The sequence below is a fragment of the Phyllobates terribilis genome, unplaced genomic scaffold (assembly GCF_046119375.1).
Source record: "Phyllobates terribilis strain yellow unplaced genomic scaffold, ASM4611937v1 Scaffold_9__5_contigs__length_417890890, whole genome shotgun sequence".
In the NCBI taxonomy this organism is placed as follows: domain Eukaryota; kingdom Metazoa; phylum Chordata; class Amphibia; order Anura; family Dendrobatidae; genus Phyllobates; species Phyllobates terribilis.
The window spans coordinates 391,818,958-391,840,069 of record NW_027362769.1 but is presented as its reverse complement, the minus strand read 5'-3'; the positions used below and the strand labels follow the sequence as shown (position 1 = coordinate 391,840,069).

At 46.2% G+C, this 21,112-nt stretch overlaps 1 protein-coding gene across 3 annotated transcripts in view; it reads right to left on the bottom strand.

The window, feature by feature from the left end:
* Positions 1-21,112, bottom strand: part of LOC141162520 (E3 ubiquitin-protein ligase TRIM39-like) — a 101,216-nt gene that overhangs the window by 9,821 nt on the left and 70,283 nt on the right. For all 3 annotated transcript variants that reach the window (XM_073648696.1, XM_073648697.1, XM_073648698.1), the window contains 3 exons: positions 3,884-3,972; positions 3,743-3,793; positions 3,488-3,541 (listed from right to left, as the gene is read on the bottom strand). In XM_073648696.1, the coding sequence (XP_073504797.1) occupies positions 3,488-3,541; positions 3,743-3,793; positions 3,884-3,972 (194 nt within the window). The remainder of the gene's footprint in view (positions 1-3,487; positions 3,542-3,742; positions 3,794-3,883; positions 3,973-21,112) is intronic.

Genomic DNA, 21,112 nt, shown 5'->3' with positions numbered 1-21,112 from the left:
CCTCCCTACAATGCCTGGGCATGCTCCTGATGAGGCTGAGTATTGTGTGTGGCCTCCACGTGCCTGTATGACTTCCCTACAACGCCTGGGCATGCTCCTGATGAGGTTGAGTATTGTGTGTGGCCTCCACGTGCCTGTATGACTTCCCTTCAACGCCTGGGCATGCTCCTGATGAGGCTGAGTATTGTGTGTGGCCTCCACGTGCCTGTATGACCTCCCTACAACGCCTGGGCATGCTCCTGATGAGGCTCAGTATTGTGTGTGGGCTCCACGTGCCTGTATGACCTCCCTACAACGCCTGGGCATGCTCCTGATGAGGCTGAGTATTGTGTGTGGCCTCCACGTGCCTGTATGACCTCCCTACAATGCCTGGGCATGCTCCTGATGAGGCGGAGTGTTGTGTGTGGCCTCCACGTGCCTGTATGACCTCCCTACAACGCTTGGGCATGCTCCTGATGAGGCTGAGTATTGTGTGTGGCCTCCACGTGCCTGTATGACCTCCCTACAATGCCTGGGCATGCTCCTGATGAGGCTGAGTATTGTGTGTGGCCTCCACGTGCCTGTATGACCTCCCTACAACGCCTGGGCATGCTCCTGATGAGGCTGAGTATTGTGTGTGGCCTCCACGTGCCTGTATGACCTCCCTACAACGCCTGTGCATGCTCCTGATGAGGCTCAGTATTGTGTGTGGCCTCCACGTGCCTGTATGACCTCCCTACAATGCCTGGGCATGCTCCTGATGAGGCTGAGTATTGTGTGTGGCCTCCACGTGCCTGTATGACCTCCCTACAACGCCTGGGCATGCTCCTGATGAGGCTCAGTATTGTGTGTGGCCTCCACGTGCCTGTATGACCTCCCTACAACACCTGGGCATGCTCCTGATGAGGCTGAGTATTGTGTGTGGCCTCCACGTGCCTGTATGACCTCCCTACAATGCCTGGGCATGCTCCTGATGAGGCTCAGTATTGTGTGTGGCCTCCACGTGCCTGTATGACCTTGCTACAACGCCTGGGCATGCTCCTGATGAGGTTGCGGATGGTCTCCTGTGGGATCTCCTCCCAAACCTGGACTAAAGCATCCACCAACTCCTGGACAGTCTGTGGTGTAACGTGATGTTGGTGGATGGAGCGAGACATGATGTCCCAGATGTGCTCAATCGGATTCAGGTCTGGGGAACGGGCGGCTAGTCCATAGCTTCAATGCCTTCATCTTGCAGGAACTGCTGACACACTCCAGCCACATGAGATCATTGTCCTGCATTAGGAGGAACCCAGGGCCAACCGCACCAGCATATGGTCTCACAGGGGGTCTGAGTATCTCATCTCGCTACCTAATGACAGTCATGCTACCTCTGGCGAGCATATAGAGGGCTGTGCGGCCCTCCAAAGAAATGTCACCCCACACCATTACTGACCCACTGCCAAACCGGTCATGCTGAAGGATGTTGCAGGCAGCAGATCGCTCTCCACGGCGTCTCCAGACTCTGTCACGTCTGTCACATGTTCTCAGTGTGAACCTGCTTTCATCTGTGAAGAGCACAGGGCGCCAGTGGCGACTTTGCCAATCCTGGTTTTCTGTGGCAAATGCCAAGCGTCCTGCACGATGTTGGGCTGTGAGCACAACCCCCATCTGTGGAGGTCAGGCCCTCATACCACCCTCATGGAGTCGGTTTCTAACCGTTTGTGCAGACACATGCACATTTGTGGCCTGCTAGAGGTAATTTTTCAGGGCTCTGGCACTGCTCCTCCTGTTCCTCCTTGCACAAAGGCGGAGGTAGCGGTCCTGCTGCTGGGTTGTTGCCCTCCTACGGCCCCCTCCACATCTCCTGGTGTACTGGCCTGTCTCCTGGTAGCGCCTCCAGACTCTGGACACTACACTGACAGACGCAGCAAACCTTCTTGCCACAGCTCGCATTGATCTGCCATCCTGGATGAGCTGCACTACCTGAGCAACTTCTGTGGGTTGTAGAGTCCATCTCATGCTACCACGAGTGTGAAAGCACAACCAACATTCAAAAGTGACCAAAACATCAGCCAGAAAGCATTGGTACTGAGATGTGGTCTGTGGTCCCCACCTGCAGAACCACTGCTTTATTGCGGGTGTCTTGATAAATGCCAATAATTTCCATCTATTGTCTATTCCATTTGCACAACAGCATGTGAAATTGATTGTCAATCAGTGTTGCTTCCTAAGTGGACAGTTTGATTTCACAGAAGTTTGATTTACTTGGAGTTATATTCTGTTGTTTAAGTGTTCCCTTTATTTTTTGGAGCAGTGTATATTGGGATCTCCTAACAGTAAGAATGATTGGTGTATTGGATTTCATCATGTTCCCTCTAGGTTGACAAAATTATGCATTCCTATGAGAAGGCCACAGGAAGTAGCTGACAGCCAACAAAAACTAGATTGACAACTTTTAGCTGCTTCATTCTTAATTTTTCAGAAATTTATTTATCCACCACCTCTATAGTTTTAGCCACCTATTTAGCCTCCTCCACCACACCTAACCTTGAACAGCGTATATAACCTCCTCTTCCATGCCTGACCACTCTAACCTTCTTTACCATAGCTGACCTTGACCATAGTAGCATATCTCAACTCTTCCATGCCATATTCACCAGTCTATTGAACCTCCTCTTCCATATCTGAACCTTGACCAATCTAACCTCATCTTTCATACCTGACCTTGACTGGTCTTAATCTAACCTCCTTCTCCATATATGATTCTTGGTCTTTTTATTAAACCATCATTCTAAATCAGATCCTTGACATTTCTATCTAACCTCCTCTGCAGTTCCTGCTTCTTGACCAATCTATCCAACCTCCTCAAAAACTGATCCTTGACCTATGTATTTAACCTCCTCTGCCATACCTAACCTTGACCATGCTGGCATATTTTCACTCTTCCATGCTTGATTTTTGACCAGTCTATCCAACCTCATTTTCCATACCTGACATTGACTGGTTTATCTAATCTCCTCTTCCGTATATGATCCTTGGACTTTTTATCTAACCACCTCCTCCATATCGGAAATCCACCTCTTCCATATGTGATCCTTGATCAATCTATCTATCTTCCTCTTCCATACAAGATCCGTTACCAATCTATTCAACCTTCTATAACAGATTGTTGACCAAGCTATCCAACCTCCTCCTCATTACCAGTTGTTTGACCACTCTAACCTTCCTTACTATAACTGACCTTTACCGTAGTAGCATATCTCCACTCTTCCATGCCATATTCGCCAGTCTGTTGAACCTCCTCCTCCATGCCTGACCTTGTCTTGTCTATCCAACCTTCTATTCCATTATTGAATGTCTTATCCTTCATCAGTCTACCCAACCTCCTCCTCAATAACCGACACCATGGAATTTCAACCAACGCTTTAATCAACCCTCACATTTAATTCTCCTGCCCTTTTCCCCCATCTGTCCATAGTCTTCTCCAACATTTGCCCTTCCTGCCGTATATCTATAATATACATACCCTTTATATCACTGGCATCTCCGACGTTAACGTAGTTGCCATCAATGGAAGGTGCTGAAAACAGAATGATGGAAATTATTACAAGATAAGTCCAGAACAAGGTCAGCTGCCGATCACTTCTGGTAGATTTGTGGTTCTGTGACTATCGCCAGGTGAAGGAGGTCTAAACTTTCCAAATCTCTTTGCAATATTTTACGTTAAGTCCTAATTTCAGACCACATCTTGAAGAAATGCCGTTATTAACATTCCCCTTACCCTTCGCGTCATCGGAATTGCCGACATTCACATAATTTTCATCAGTGCCCACTGCGAAACAAAGAAGTAGTATAATCAGAGGCCTCAGAAACGGTTTGGTCCAAACCTTTCTCACTTACAGGTGACAGAACTTTCTCTTACCCGAGGAGAGGCTCGCTCTGTTGTCCACATCGCATGTAACTACCAGCACAGGTCCAACCTTAGCAGCCCCTTCGTCTGGTAGCACCTCTCTGGACGGGTAGAAAGTGTTGGGCATTAGTATAAGGAACAGGGTGTGAAGATTTAACAACTAAGAATAAAACATACTATGAATCTAGTGCCCTGTTAATTTGTTAATGCGGTGGGATGGATTAATAGTCTAGGATCAAAAAAATATAGGTTTGGGCGCTGAGTCTTTGAAGTATGAATGTCTGGATGGTGCACTATGTATTCGATGACACGTTATGTATATGTATGAAGGTGTGGATGGTGCACTGTGTATGTGTATGAAGGTGTGGATGTTGCACTGTGTATGTGTATGAAGGTGTGGATGGTGCATTGTGTATGAAGGTATGGTTGGTGCACTGTGTATGAAGGTGTGGATGGTGCACTGTGTATGTGTATGAAGGTGTGGATGTTGCACTGTGTATGTGTATGAAGGTGTGGATGGTGCACTGTGTATATGTATGAAGGTGTGGATGGTGCACTGTGCATGTGTATGAAGGTGTGGATGGTGCACTGTGTATATGTATGAAGGTGTGGATGGTGCACTGTGTATGTGTATGAAGGTGTGGATGGTGCACTGTGTATATGTATGAAGGTGTGGATGGTGCATTGTCTATGTGTATGAAGGTGTTGATGGAGCACTGTGAATATGTATGAAGGTTTGGATGGAGCACTGTGTATGAAGGTGTGGATGGTGCACTGTGTATATGTATGAAGGTGTGGTTGGTGCGCTGTGTATGTGTATGAAGGTGTGGATGGTGAACTGTGTATGTGTATGAAGGTGTGGATGGTGCATTGTGTATGTGTATGAAGGTGTGGATGGTGCACTGTGCATGTGTATGAAGGTGTGGATGGTGCACTGTGTATATGTATGAAGGTGTGGATGGTGCATTGTCTATGTGTATGAAGGTGTTGATGGAGCACTGTGAATATGTATGAAGGTTTGGATGGAGCACTGTGTATGAAGGTGTGGATGGTGCACTGTGTATATGTATGAAGGTGTGGTTGGTGCGCTGTGTATGTGTATGAAGGTGTGGATGGAGCACTGTGAATATGTATGAAGGTGTGGATGGTGCACTGTGTATGAAGGTGTGGATGGTGAACTGTGTATGTGTATGAAGGTGTGGATGGTGCATTGTGTATGTGTATGAAGGTGTGGATGGAGCACTGTGAATATGTATGAAGGTGTGGATGGTGCACTGTGTATGAAGGTGTGGATGGTGCACTGTGTATATGTATGAATGTTTGGATGGTGCACTGTGTATGAAGGTGTGGATGGTGCACTGTGTATGTGTATGAAGGTTTAGATGGTGCACTGTGTATGTGTATGAAAGTTTGGATGGTGCACTGTGCATATGTATGAAAGTTTGGATGGTGCACTGTGTATGTGTATGAAGGTGTGGATGGTGCACTGTGTATGTGTATGAAGGTGTAGATGGTGCACTGTGTATGTGTATGAAGGTGAGGTTAGTGCACTGTGTATGTGTAAGAAGGTTTGGTTGGTGCACTGTGTATGAAGATGAGGTTGGTGCACTGTGTATGTGTATGAAGGTGAGGTTGGTGCAGCGTGTATGAAGATGAGGTTGGTGCACTGTGTATATGTATGAAGGTGGGGTTGGTGCACTGTGTATGTGTATGAAAGTGAGGTTGGTGCTCTGTGTATGAAGGTGTGGATGGTGCACTGTGTATGTGTATGAAGGTGGGGTTGGTACACTGTGTATATGTATGAAGCTGTGGATGGTGCACTGTGTATAAAGGAGAGGTTGGTGCACTGTGTATGAAGGTGAGGTTGGTGCACTGTGTATGAAGGTGTGGATGGTGCACTGTGTATGTGTATGAAGGTGGGGTTGGTACACTGTGTATATGTATGAAGGTGAGGTTGGTGCACTGTGTATAAAGGAGAGGTTGGTGCACTGTGTATGAAGGTGAGGTTGGTGCACTGTGTATGAAGGTGAGGTTGGTGCACTGTGTATGTGTATGAAGGTGGGGTTGGTGCACTGTGTATGTGTATGAAGGTTTGGTTAGTGCACTGTGTATGTGTATGAAGGTTTGTTTGGTGCACTGTGTATGTGTATGAAGGTGGGGTTGGTGTACTGTGTATGTGTATGAAGGTTTAGATGGTGCACTGTGTATGTGTATGAAGGTGGGGTTGGTGCACTGTGTATGTGTATGAAAGTGGGGTTGGTGCACTGTGTATGTGTATGAAGGTTTGGTTGGTCCACTGTGTATGTGTATGAAGGTTTAGATGGTGCACTGTGTATGTGTATGAAGGTTTGGTTGGTCCACTGTGTATGTGTATGAAGGTTTAGATGGTGCACTGTGTATGTGTATGAGGGTGTGGTTGGTGCACTGTGTATGTGTATGAAGGTTTGGATGGTGCACTGTGTATGTGTATGAAGGTGTGGATGGTGCACTGTGTATGTGTATGAAGGTGGGGTTGGTGCACTGTGTATGTGTATGAAGGTTTGGTTGGTCCACTGTGTATGTATATGAAGGTTTAGATGGTGCACTGTGTATGTGTATGAGGGTGGGGTTGGTGCACTGTGTATGTGTATGAAGGTTTGGTTGGTCCACTGTGTATGTGTATGAAGGTTTAGATGGTGCACTGTGTATGTGTATGAAGGTGGGGTTGGTGCACTGTGTATGTGTATGAAGGTTTGGTTGGTCCACTGTATATGTGTATGAAGGTTTAGATGGTACACTGTGTATGTGTATGAGGGTGTGGTTGGTGCACTGTGTATGAAAGTGGGGTTGGTGCACTGTGTATGTGTATGAAGGTGTGGTTGGTGTACTGTGTATGTGTATGAAGGTGTGGATGGTGCACTGTGTATGAAAGTGGGGTTGGTGCACTGTGTATGTGTATGAAGGTGTGGTTGGTGTACTGTGTATGTGTATGAAGGTGTGGTTGGTGCACTGTGTATGTGTATGAGGGTGTGGTTGGTGCACTGTGTATGTGTATGAAGGTGTGGTTGGTGTACTGTGTATGTGTATGAGGGTGTGGATGGAGCACTGTGTATATGTATGAAGGTGTGGATGGAGCACTGTGTATATGTATGAAGGTGTGGTTGGTGCACTGTGTATGTGTATGAAGGTGTGGTTGGTGTACTGTGTATGTGTATGAAGGTGTGGTTGGTGCACTGTGTATGTGTATGAAGGTGTGGATGGAGCACTGTGTATATGTATGAAGGTGTGGTTGGTGCACTGTGTATGTGTATGAAGGTGTGGTTGGTGTACTGTGTATGTGTATGAGGGTGTGGATGGTGCACTGTGTATGTGTATGAAGGTGTGGATGGAGCACTGTGTATATGTATGAAGGTGTGGTTGGTGCACTGTGTATGTGTATGAAGGTGTGGTTGGTGTACTGTGTATGTGTATGAAGGTGTGGTTGGTGCACTGTGTATGTGTATGAAGGTGGGGTTGGTGCACTGTGTATGTGTATGAAGGTTTGGATGCTGCACTGTGTATGTGTATGGAGGTTTAGATGGTGCACTGTGTATGTGTATGAAGGTGTGGATGGTGCACTGTGCATGTGTATGAAGGTGTGGTTGGTGCACTGTGTATATGTATGAAGGTGGGGTTGGTGCACTGTGTATGTGTATGAAGGTTTGGATGGTGCACTGTGTATGTGTATGAAGGTTTGGTTCGTGCACTGTGTATATGTATGAAGGTGTGGATGGTGCACTGTGTATGTGTATGAAGGTGTGGTTGGTGCACTGTGTATGTGTATGAAGGTGTGGATGGTGCACTGTGTATGTGTATGAAGGTGGGGTTGGTGCACTGTGTATGTGTATGATGGTTTGGTTGGTGCACTGTGTATGTGTATGAAGATTTGGTTGGTGTACGGTGTATGTGTATGAGGGTGGGGTTGGTGCACTGTGTATGTGTATGAAGGTTTGGTTGGTGCACTGTGCATGTGTATGAAGGTTTCGTTAGTGCACTGTTTATGTGTATGAAAGTGTGGTTGGTGCACTGTGTATATGTATGAAGGTGAGGTTGGTGCACGGTGTATGTGTATGAAGGTGTGGTTGGTGCACTGTGTATATGTATGAAGGTGTGGTTGGTGCACTGTGTATGTGTATGAAGGTGTGGATGGTGCACTGTGTATATGTATGAAGGTGTGGAAGGTGCACTGTGTATGCGTATGAAGGTGAGGTTGGTGCACTGTGTATGTGTATGAAGGTGAGGTTGGTGCACGGTGTATGTGTATGAAGGTGTGGTTGGTGCACTGTGTATGTATATGAAGGTGAGGTTGGTGCACTGTGTATGTGTATGAACGTTTAGATGGTGCACTGTGTATATGTATGAAGGTGGGGTTGGTGCACTGTGTATGTGTATGAAGGTGAGGTTGGTGCACTGTGTATGTGTACGAAGGTGAGGTTGGTGCAATGTGTATGTGTATGAACGTTTAGATGGTGCACTGTGTATATGTATGAAGGTGGGGTTGGTGCACTGTGTATATGTATGAAGGTGGGGTTGGTGCACTGTGTATGTGTATGAAGGTTTGGTTGGTGTACGGTGTATGTGTATGAAGGTGTGGATGGTGCACGGTGTATATGTATGAAGGTGTGGATGGTGCACTCTGTATGTGTATAAAGGTTGGTTGGTGCACTGTGTATGAGTATGAAGGTGGGGTTGGTGCACTGTGTATATGTATGAAGGTGTGGATGGTGCACTCTGTATGTGTATAAAGGTTGGTTGGTGCACTGTGTATGTGTATGAAGGTGGGGTTGGTGTACTGTGTATGTATATGAAGGTTTGGTTGGTGCACTGTGTATGTGTATGAAGGTGTGGATGGTGCACTGTGTATGTGTATGAAGGTGTGGATGGTGCACTGTGTATGTGTATGAAGGTGGGGTTGGTGCACTGTGTATGTGTATGATGGTTTGGTTGGTGCACTGTGTATGTGTATGAAGATTTGGTTGGTGTACGGTGTATGTGTATGAGGGTGGGGTTGGTGCACTGTGTATGTGTATGAAGGTTTGGTTGGTGCACTGTGCATGTGTATGAAGGTTTCGTTAGTGCACTGTTTATGTGTATGAAAGTGTGGTTGGTGCACTGTGTATATGTATGAAGGTGAGGTTGGTGCACGGTGTATGTGTATGAAGGTGTGGTTGGTGCACTGTGTATATGTATGAAGGTGTGGTTGGTGCACTGTGTATGTGTATGAAGGTGTGGATGGTGCACTGTGTATATGTATGAAGGTGTGGAAGGTGCACTGTGTATGCGTATGAAGGTGAGGTTGGTGCACTGTGTATGTGTATGAAGGTGAGGTTGGTGCACTGTGTATGTGTATGAAGGTGAGGTTGGTGCACTGTGTATGTGTATGAAGGTGTGGTTGGTGCACTGTGTATGTATATGAAGGTGAGGTTGGTGCACTGTGTATGTGTATGAACGTTTAGATGGTGCACTGTGTATATGTATGAAGGTGGGGTTGGTGCACTGTGTATGTGTATGAAGGTGAGGTTGGTGCACTGTGTATGTGTACGAAGGTGAGGTTGGTGCAATGTGTATGTGTATGAACGTTTAGATGGTGCACTGTGTATATGTATGAAGGTGGGGTTGGTGCACTGTGTATATGTATGAAGGTGGGGTTGGTGCACTGTGTATGTGTATGAAGGTTTGGTTGGTGTACGGTGTATGTGTATGAAGGTGTGGATGGTGCACTGTGTATATGTATGAAGGTGTGGAAGGTGCACTGTGTATGCGTATGAAGGTGAGGTTGGTGCACTGTGTATGTGTATGAAGGTGAGGTTGGTGCACTGTGTATATGTCTGAAGGTGTGGATGGTGCACTCTGTATGTGTATAAAGGTTGGTTGGTGCACTGTGTATGAGTATGAAGGTGGGGTTGGTGCACTGTGTATATGTATGAAGGTGTGGATGGTGCACTCTGTATGTGTATAAAGGTTGGTTGGTGCACTGTGTATGTGTATGAAGGTGGGGTTGGTGTACTGTGTATGTATATGAAGGTTTGGTTGGTGCACTGTGTATGTGTATGAAGGTGTGGATGGTGCACTGTGTATGTGTATGAAGGTGTGGATGGTGCACTGTGTATGTGTATGAAGGTGGGGTTGGTGCACTGTGTATGTGTATGATGGTTTGGTTGGTGCACTGTGTATGTGTATGAAGGTGGGGTTGGTGTACTGTGTATGTGTATGAAGGTGGGGTTGGTGCACTGTGTATGTGTATGAAGGTTTGGTTAGTGCACTGTGTATGTGTATGAAGGTGTGGTTGGTGCACTGTGTATATGTATGAAGGTTTGGTTGGTGCACTGTGTATGTCTATGAAGGTGGGGTTGGTGCACTGTGTATGTGTATGAAGGTGGGGTTGGTGCACTGTGTATGTGTATGAAGGTTTGGTTGGTGCACTGTGTATGTCTAAGAAGGTGGGGTTGGTGCACTGTGTATGTGTATGAAGGTTTGGTTGGTGCACTGTTTATGTGTATGAAGGTGTGGATGGTGCACTGTGTATGTGTATGAAGGTTTGGTTGGTGCACTGTGTATGTCTATGAAGGTGGGGTTGGTGCACTGTGTATGTGTATGAAGGTGGGGTTGGTGCACTGTGTATATGTATGAAGGTTGGGTTGGTGCACTGTGTATGTGTATGAAGGTGGGGTTGGTGCACTGTGTATGTGTATGAAGGTTTGGTTGGTGCACTGTGTATGTCTATGAAGGTGGGGTTGGTGCACTGTGTATGTGTATGAAGGTGGGGTTGGTGCACTGTGTATATGTATGAAGGTTGGGTTGGTGCACTGTGTATATGTATGAAGGTGTGGATGGTGCACTGTGTATGAAGGTTTGGATGGAGCACTGTGTATATGTATGAAGGTTTGGTTGGTGCACTGTGTATGTGTATGAAGGTGGGGTTGGTGCACTCTGTATGTGTATGAAGGTGTGGATGGTGCACTGTGTATGAGTATGAAGGTGTGGATGGTCACTGTGTATGTGTATGAAAGTGCAGTTGGTGCACTGTGTATATGTATGAAGGTTTGGATGGAGCACTGTGTATGTGTATGAAGGTTTGGTTGGTGCACTGTGTATGTGTATGAAGGTGGGGTTGGTGCACTCTGTATGTGTATGAAGGTGTGGATGGTGCACTGTGTATGAGTATGAAGGTGTGGATGGTCACTGTGTATGTGTATGAAAGTGCAGTTGGTGCACTGTGTATATGTATGAAGGTTTGGATGGAGCACTGTGTATATGTATGAAGGTTTGGTTGGTGCACTGTGTATGAAGGTGTGGATGGTGCACTGTGTATGTGTATGAAGGTGTGGATGGTGCACTGTGTATGAAGGTGTGGATGGTGCACTGTGTATGTGTATGAAGGTCTGGATGGTGCACTGTGTATATGTATGAAGGTGTGGATGGAGCACTGTGTATATGTATGAAGGTGTGGATGGTGCACTGTGTATATGTATGAAGGTGTGGATGGTGCACTGTGTATGTGTATGAAGGTGTGGATGGTGCACTGTGTATGTGTATGAAGGTGCGGTTGGTGCACTGTGTATATGTATGAAGGTGTGGATGGTGCACTGTGTATATATATGAAGGTGTGGATGGTGCACTGTGCATATGTATGAAAGTTTGGATGGTGCACTGTGTATGTGTATGAAGGTGTGGATGGTGCACTGTGTATGTGTATGAAGGTGTAGATGGTGCACTGTGTATGTGTATGAAGGTGAGGTTAGTGCACTGTGTATGTGTAAGAAGGTTTGGTTGGTGCACTGTCTATGAAGATGAGGTTGGTGCACTGTGTATGTGTATGAAGGTGAGGTTGGTGCAGCGTGTATGAAGATGAGGTTGGTGCACTGTGTATATGTATGAAGGTGGGGTTGGTGCACTGTGTATGTGTATGAAGGTGGGGTTGGTGCACTATGTATGTGTATGAAGGTGGGGTTGGTGCAGCGTGTATGTGTATGAAGGTGAGGTTGGTGCTCTGTGTATGAAGGTGTGGATGGTGCACTGTGTATGTGTATGAAGGTGGGGTTGGTACACTGTGTATATGTATGAAGCTGTGGATGGTGCACTGTGTATATGTATGAAGGTGAGGTTGGTGCACTGTGTATAAAGGAGAGGTTGGTGCACTGTGTATGAAGGTGAGGTTGGTGCACTGTGTATGAAGGTGAGGTTGGTGCACTGTGTATGTGTATGAAGGTGGGGTTGGTGCACTGTGTATGTGTATGAAGGTTTGGTTAGTGCACTGTGTATGTGTATGAAGGTTTGTTTGGTGCACTGTGTATGTGTATGAAGGTGGGGTTGGTGTACTGTGTATGTGTATGAAGGTTTAGATGGTGGACTGTGTATGTGTATGAAGGTGGGGTTGGTGCACTGTGTATGTGTATGAAGGTTTGGTTGGTCCACTGTGTATGTGTATGAAAGTTTAGATGGTGCACTGTGTATGTGTATGAGGGTGGGGTTGGTGCACTGTGTATGTGTATGAAGGTTTGGTTGTTCCACTGTGTATGTGTATGAAGGTTTAGATGGTGCACTGTGTATGAGTATGAAGGTTTGGTTGGTCCACTGTGTATGTGTATGAAGGTTTAGATGGTGCACTGTGTATGTGTATGAGGGTGTGGTTGGTGCACTGTGTATGTGTATGAAGGTTTGGATGGTGCACTGTGTATGTGTATGAAGGTGTGGATGGTGCACTGTGTATGTGTATGAAGGTGGGGTTGGTGCACTGTGTATGTGTATGAAGGTTTGGTTGGTCCACTGTGTATGTATATGAAGGTTTAGATGGTGCACTGTGTATGTGTATGAAGGTGGGGTTGGTGCACTGTGTATGTGTATGAAGGTTTGGTTGGTCCACTGTGTATGTATATGAAGGTTTAGATGGTGCACTGTGTATGTGTATGAGGGTGGGGTTGGTGCACTGTGTATGTGTATGAAGGTTTGGTTGGTCCACTGTGTATGTGTATGAAGGTTTAGATGGTGCACTGTGTATGTGTATGAAGGTGGGGTTGGTGCACTGTGTATGTGTATGAAGGTTTGGTTGGTCCACTGTGTATGTGTATGAAGGTTTAGATGGTGCACTGTGTATGTGTATGAGGGTGTAGTTGGTGCACTGTGTATGAAAGTGGGGTTGGTGCACTGTGTATGTGTATGAAGGTGTGGTTGGTGTACTGTGTATGTGTATGAAGGTGTGGATGGTGCACTGTGTATGAAAGTGGGGTTGGTGCACTGTGTATGTGTATGAAGGTGTGGTTGGTGTACTGTGTATGTGTATGAAGGTGTGGTTGGTGCACTGTGTATGTGTATGAGGGTGGGGTTGGTGCACTGTGTATGTGTATGAAGGTGTGGTTGGTGTACTGTGTATGTGTATGAAGGTGTGTTTGGTGCACTGTGTATGTGTATGAAGGTAGGGTTGGTGCACTGTGTATGTGTATGAAGGTTTGGATGCTGCACTGTGTATGTGTATGAAGGTTTAGATGGTGCACTGTGTATGTGTATGAAGGTGTGGATGGTGCACTGTGCATGTGTATGAAGGTGTGGTTGGTGCACTGTGTATATGTATGAAGGTGGGGTTGGTGCACTGTGTATGTGTATGAAGGTTTGGATGGTGCACTGTGTATGTGTATGAAGGTGTGGTTGGTGCACTGTGTATGTGTATGAAGGTTTGGTTCGTGCACTGTGTATGTGTATGAAGGTGGGGTTGGTGCACTGTGTATATGTATGAAGGTGTGGATGGTGCACTGTGTATGTGTATGAAGGTGTGGTTGGTGCACTGTGTATGTGTATGAAGGTGTGGATGGTGCACTGTGTATGTGTATGAAGGTGGGGTTGGTGCACTGTGTATGTGTATGATGGTTTGGTTGGTGCACTGTGTATGTGTATGAAGATTTGGTTGGTGTAAGGTGTATGTGTATGAGGGTGGGGTTGGTGCACTGTGTATGTGTATGAAGGTTTGGTTGGTGCACTGTGTATGTGTATGAAGATTTGGTTGGTGTACGGTGTATGTGTATGAAGGTGGGGTTGGTGCACTGTGTATGTGTATGAAGGTTTGGATGGTGCACTGTGTATATGTATGAAGGTGTGGTTGGTGCACTGTGTATGTATATGAAGGTGAGGTTGGTGCACTGTGTATGTGTATGAACGTTTAGATGGTGCACTGTGTATATGTATGAAGGTGGGGTTGGTGCACTGTGTATGTGTATGAAGGTGAGGTTGGTGCACGGTGTATGTGTATGAAGGTCTGGTTGGTGCACTGTGTATATGTATGAAGGTGTGGTTGGTGCACTGTGTATGTGTATGAAGGTGTGGATGGTGCACTGTGTATATGTATGAAGGTGTGGTTGGTGCACTGTGTATGTATATGAAGGTGAGGTTGGTGCACTGTGTATGTGTATGAACGTTTAGATGGTGCACTGTGTATATGTATGAAGGTGGGGTTGGTGCACTGTGTATGTGTATGAAGGTGAGGTTGGTGCACTGTGTATGTGTACGAAGGTGAGGTTGGTGCAATGTGTATGTGTATGAACGTTTAGATGGTGCACTGTGTATATGTATGAAGGTGGGGTTGGTGCACTGTGTATATGTATGAAGGTGGGGTTGGTGCACTGTGTATGTGTATGAAGGGTTGGTTGGTGTACGGTGTATGTGTATGAAGGTGTGGATGGTGCACTGTGTATATGTATGAAGGTGTGGAAGGTGCACTGTGTATGCGTATGAAGGTGAGGTTGGTGCACTGTGCATGTGTATGAAGGTGAGGTTGGTGCACTGTGTATATGTATGAAGGTGTGGATGGTGCACTCTGTATGTGTATGAAGGTGGGGTTGGTGTACTGTGTATGTGTATGAAGGTTTGGTTGGTGCACTGTGTATGTGTATGAAGGTGGGGTTGGTGTACTGTGTATGTATATGAAGGTTTGGTTGATGCACTGTGTATGTGTATGAAGGTGTGGATGGTGCACTGTGTATGTGTATGAAGGTGGGGTTGGTGTACTGTGTATGTGTATGAAGGTGGGGTTGGTGCACTGTGTATGTGTATGAAGGTTTGGTTAGTGCACTGTGTATGTGTATGAAGGTGTGGTTGGTGCACTGTGTATATGTATGAAGGTTTGGTTGGTGCACTGTGTATGTCTATGAAGGTGGGGTTGGTGCACTGTGTATGTGTATGAAGGTGGGGTTGGTGCACTGTGTATGTGTATGAAGGTTTGGTTGGTGCACTGTGTATGTCTATGAAGGTGGGGTTGTGCACTGTGTATGTGTATGAAGGTTTGGTTGGTGCACTGTTTATGTGTATGAAGGTGTGGATGGTGCACTGTGTATGTGTATGAAGGTTTGGTTGGTGCACTGTGTATGTCTATGAAGGTGGGGTTGGTGCACTGTGTATGTGTATGAAGGTGGGGTTGGTGCACTGTGTATATGTATGAAGGTTGGGTTGGTGCACTGTGTATATGTATGAAGGTGTTGATGGTGCACTGTGTATGAAGGTTTGGATGGAGCACTGTGTATATGTATGAAGGTTTGGTTGGTGCACTGTGTATGTGTATGAAGGTGGGATGGGTGCACTCTGTATGTGTATGAAGGTGGGGTTGGTGCACTGTGTATGTAGGTTTAGTTGGTGCACTGTGTATGTGTATGAAGGTGTGGATGGTGCACTGTGTATGAGTATGAAGGTGTATTTGGTCACTGTGCATGTGTATGAAAGTGCGGTTGGTGCACTGTGTATATGTATGAAGGTTTGGATGGAGCACTGTGTATGTGTATGAAGGTTTGGTTGGTGCACTGTGTATGTGTATGAAGGTGGGGTTGGTGCACTGTGTATGAAGGTGTGGATGGTGCACTGTGTATGTGTATGAAGGTGTGGATGGTGCACTGTGTTTGAAGGTGTGGATGGTGCACTGTGTATGTGTATGAAGGTCTGGATGGTGCACTGTGTATATGTATGAAGGTGTGGATGGAGCACTGTGTATATGTATGAAGGTGTGGATGGTGCACTGTGTATATGTATGAAGGTGTGGATGGTGCACTGTGTATGTGTATGAAGGTGTGGATGGTGCACTGTGTATGTGTATGAAGGTGCGGTTGGTGCAGTGTGTATATGTATGAAGGTGTGGATGGTGCACTGTGTATATATATGAAGGTGTGGATGGTGCACTGTGTATGTGTATGAAGGTGTGGATGGTGCACTGTGTATGTGTATGAAGGTGTGGATGGTGCACTGTGTATGTGTATGAAGGTGGGGTTGGTGCACTGTGTATATGTATAAAGGTGTGGATGGTGCACTGTGTATGTGTATGAAGGTGTGGATGGTGCACTGTGTATATGTATGAAGGTGTGCATGGTGCACTGTGTATGTGTATGAAGGTTCGGTTGGTGCACTGTGTATGTGTATGAACGTTTGGATGGTGCACTGTGTATGAAGGTTTAGTTGGTGCACTGTGTATATGTATGAAGGTGTGGATGGTGCACTGTGTATGTGTATGATGGTGGGGTTGGTGCACTGTGTATATGTATGAAGGTGTGGATGGAGCACTGTGTATATGTATAAAGGTGTGGATGGTGCACTGTGTATATGTATGAAGGTTTGGATGGTGCACTGTGTATGTGTATGAAGGTGGGGTTGGTGCACTGTGTATGTGTATGAAGGTTTGGTTGGTGCACTGTGTATATGTATGAAGGCTTGGATGGTGCACTGTGTATGTGTATGAAGGTGCGGATGGTGCAATGTGTATGTGTGTGAAGGTTTGGTTGGTGCACTGTGTATATGTATGAAGGCTTGGATGGTGCACTGTGTATGTGTATGAAGGTGTGGATGGTGCACTGTGTATGTGTGTGAAGGTTTGGTTGGTGCACTGTGTATGTGTGTGAAGGTGGGGTTGGTGCACTGTGTATAAAGGTGTGGATGGTGCACTGTGTATGAAGGTGTGGATGGTGGACTGTGTGTGAAGGTGTGGTTGGTGCACTGTGTATGTGTATGAAGGTGTGGATGGTGCACTGTGTATGTGTATGAAGGTGTGGATGGAGCACTGTGTATGTGTATGAAGGTGTGGATGGTGCACTGTGTATGTGTATGAAGGTGTGGATGGAACACTGTGTATATGTATGAAGGTGTGGTTGGTGCACTGTGTATGTGTATGAAGGTGTGGATGGAGCACTGTGTATGTGTATGAAGGTGTGGTTGGTGCGCTGTGTATGTGTATGAAGGTGTGGATGGAGCACTGTGTATGTGTATAATGGTTTGGATGCTGCACTGTGTATATGTATGAAGGTTTGGTTGGTGCACTGTGTATGAAGGTTTGGATGGAGCACTGTGTATGTGTATGAAGGTGTGGATGGTGCACTGAGTATGTGTATGAAGGTGTGGATGGTGCACTGTGTATGTGTATGAAGGTGTGGATGGTGCACTGTGTATGTGTATGAATGTGTGGTTGGTGCACTGTGTATGTGTATAATGGTTTGGATGGTGCACTGTGTATACGTATGAAGGTTTGGATGGAGCACTGTGTATGTGTATGAAGGTGTGGATGGTGCACTGTGTATGTGTATGAAGGTGTGGATGCTGCAGTGTGTTTGTGTATGAAGGTGTGGATGGTGCACTGTGTATGTGTACGAAGGTGTGGTTGGTGCACTGTGTATGTGTATGAAGGTGTGGATGGAGCACTGTGTATGTGTATGAAGGTGTGGTTGGTGCGCTGTGTATGTGTATGAAGGTGTGGATGGAGCACTGTGTATGTGTATGAAGGTGTGGATGGTGCACTGTGTATGTGTATGAAGGTGTGGATGGTGCACTGTGTATGTGTATGAAGGTGTGGATGGTGCACTGTGTATGTGTATGAAGGTGTGGATGGTGCACTGTGTATGTGTATGAAGGTGTGGTTGGTGCGCTGTGTATGTGTATGAAGGTGTGGATGGTGCACTGTGCATGTGTATGAAGGTGTGGATGCTGCACTGTGCTTGTGTATGAAGGTGTGGATGGTGCACTGTGTATGTGTATGAAGGTGTGGATGGTGCACTGTGTATGTGTATGAAGGTTTGGATGGAGCACTGTGTATGTGTATGAAGGTGTGGATGGAGCACTGTGTATGTGTATGAAGGTGTGGATGGTGCACTGTGTATGTGTATGAAGGTGTGGATGGTGCACTGTGTATATGTATGAAGGTTTGGATGGTGCACTGTGTATGTGTATGAAGGTGTGGATGGTGCACTGTGTATGTGCATGAAGGTGTGGATGGTGCACTGTGTATGTGTATGAAGGTGTGGATGGTGCACTGTGTATGTGTATGAAGGTGTGGTTGGTGCGCTGTGTATGTGTATGAAGGTGTGGATGGAGCACTGTGTATGTGTATGAAGGTGTGGTTGGTGCGCTGTGTATGTGTATGAAGGTTTGGTTGGTGCACTGTGTATGTGTATGAAGGTTTGGTTGGTGCGCTGTGTATGTGTATGAAGGTTTGGTTGGTGCACTGTGTATGAAGGTTTGGATGGTGCACTGTGTATGTGTATGAAGGTGTGGATGGTGCACTGTGTATGTGTATGAAGGTGTGGATGGTGCACTGTGTATGTGTATGAAGGTGTGGATGGAGCAATGTGTATGTGTATGAAGGTGTGGATGGTGCACTGTGTATGTGTATGAAGGTGTGGTTGGTGCGCTGTGTATGTGTATGAAGGTGTGGATGGAGCACTGTGTATGTGTATGAAGGTGTGGATGGTGCACTGTGTATGTGTATGAAGGTGTGGATGGTGCACTGTGTATGTGTATGAAGGTGTGGATGGTGCACTGTGTATGTGTATGAAGGTGTGGATGGTGAACTGTGTATGTGTATGAAGGTGTGGTTGGTGCACTGTGTATGTGTATGAAGGTGTGGATGGAGCACTGTGTATGTGTATAATGGTTTGGATGCTGCACTGTTTATGTATGAAGGTTTGGTTTGTGCACTGTGTATGAAGGTTTGAATGGTGCACTGTGTATGTGTATGAAGGTGTTGATGTTGCACTGTGTATGTGTATGAAGGTTTGGATGGAGCACTGTGTATGTGTATGAAGGTGTGGATGGAGCACTGTGTATGTGTATGAAGGTGTGGTTGGTGCGCTGTGTATGTGTATGAAGGTTTGGTTGGTGCACTGTGTATGTGTATGAAGGTGTGGTTGGTGCACTGTGTATGTGTATGAAGGTGTGGATGGTGCACTGTGTATGTGTATGAAGGTGTGGATGGTGCACTGTGTATGTGTATGAAGGTGTGGTTGGTGCGCTGTGTATGTGTATGAAGGTGTGGATGGAGCACTGTGTATGTGTATGAAGGTGTGGTTGGTGCGCTGTGTATGTGTATGAAGGTTTGGTTGGTGCACTGTGTATGTGTATGAAGGTTTGGTTGGTGCGCTGTGTATGTGTATGAAGGTTTGGTTGGTGCACTGTGTATGAAGGTTTGGATGGTGCACTGTGTATGTGTATGAAGGTGTGGATGGTGCACTGTGTATGTGTATGAAGGTGTGGATGGTGCACTGTGTATGTGTATGAAGGTGTGGATGGTGCACTGTGTATGTGTATGAAGGTGTGGATGGTGCACTGTGTATGTGTATGAAGGTGTGGTTGGTGCGCTGTGTATGTGTATGAAGGTGTGGATGGAGCACTGTGTATGTGTATGAAGGTGTGGATGGTGCACTGTGTATGTGTATGAAGGTGTGGATGGTGCACTGTGTATGTGTATGAAGGTGTGGATGGTGCACTGTGTATGTGTATGAAGGTGTGGATGGTGCACTGTGTATGTGTATGAAGGTGTGGTTGGTGCGCTGTGTATGTGTATGAAGGTGTGGATGGTGCACTGTGCATGTGTATGAAGGTGTGGATGCTGCACTGTGTTTGTGTATGAAGGTGTGGATGGTGAACTGTGTATGTGTATGAAGGTGTGGATGGTGCACTGTGTATGTGTATGAAGGTGTGGATGGTGCACTGTGTATATGTATGAAGGTTTGGATGGTGCACTGTGTATGTGTATGAAGGTGTGGATGGTGCACTGTGTATGTGCATGAAGGTGTGGATGGAGCACTGTGTATGAGTATGAAGGTGTGGATGGTGCACTGTGTATGTGTATGAACGTGTGGATGGTGCACTGTGTATATGTATGAAGGTTTGGATGGTGCACTGTGTATGAGTATGAAGGTGTGGATGGAGCACTGTGTATGCGTATGAAGGTTTGGATGGTGCACTGTGTATGTGTATGAAGGTGTGGATGGTGCACTGTGTATGTGTATGAAGGTGTGGATGGTGCACTGTGTATGTGTATGAAGGTGTGGATGGTGCACTGTGTATGTGTATGAAGGTGTGGATGGTGCACTGTGTATGTGTATGAAGGTGTGGATGGTGCACTGTGTATGTGTATGAAGGTGTGGATGGTGCACTGTGTATGTGTATGAAGGTGTGGATGGTGCACTGTGTATGTGTATGAAGGTGTGGTTGGTGCGCTGTGTATGTGTATGAAGGTGTGGATGGTGCACTGTGCATGTGTATGAAGGTGTGGATGCTGCACTGTGTTTGTGTATGAAGGTGTGGATGGTGAACTGTGTATGTGTATGAAGGTGTGGTTGGTGCACTGTGTATGTGTATGAAGGTGTGGATGGAGCACTGTGTATGTGTATAATGGTTTGGATGCTGCACTGTTTATGTATGAAGGTTTGGTTTGTGCACTGTGTATGAGTATGAAGGTGTGGATGGAGCACTGTGTATGAGTATGAAGGTGTGGATGGTGCACTGTGTATGTGCATGAAGGTGTGGATGGTGCACTGTGTATATGTATGAAGGTGTGGATGGTGCACTGTGTATGTGTATGAAGGTTCAGTTGGTGCACTGTGTATGTGTATGAAGGTTTGGATGGTGCACTGTGTATGAAGGTTTAGATGGTGCACTGTGTATATGTATGAAGGTGTGGATGGTGCACTGTGTATGTGTATGAAGGTTTAGATGGTGCACAGTGTATGTGTATGAAGGTGTGGATGGTGCACTGTGTATGTGTATGAAGGTTTGGATGCTGCACTGTGTATGTGTATGAAGGTGTGGATGGAGCACTGTGTATGAGTATGAAGGTGTGGATGGTGCACTGTGTATGTGTATGAAGGTGTGGATGGTGCACTGTGTATATGTATGAAGGTGTGGATGGTGCACTGTGTATGTGTATGAAGGTTCAGTTGGTGCACTGTGTATGTGTATGAAGGTTTGGATGGTGCACTGTGTATG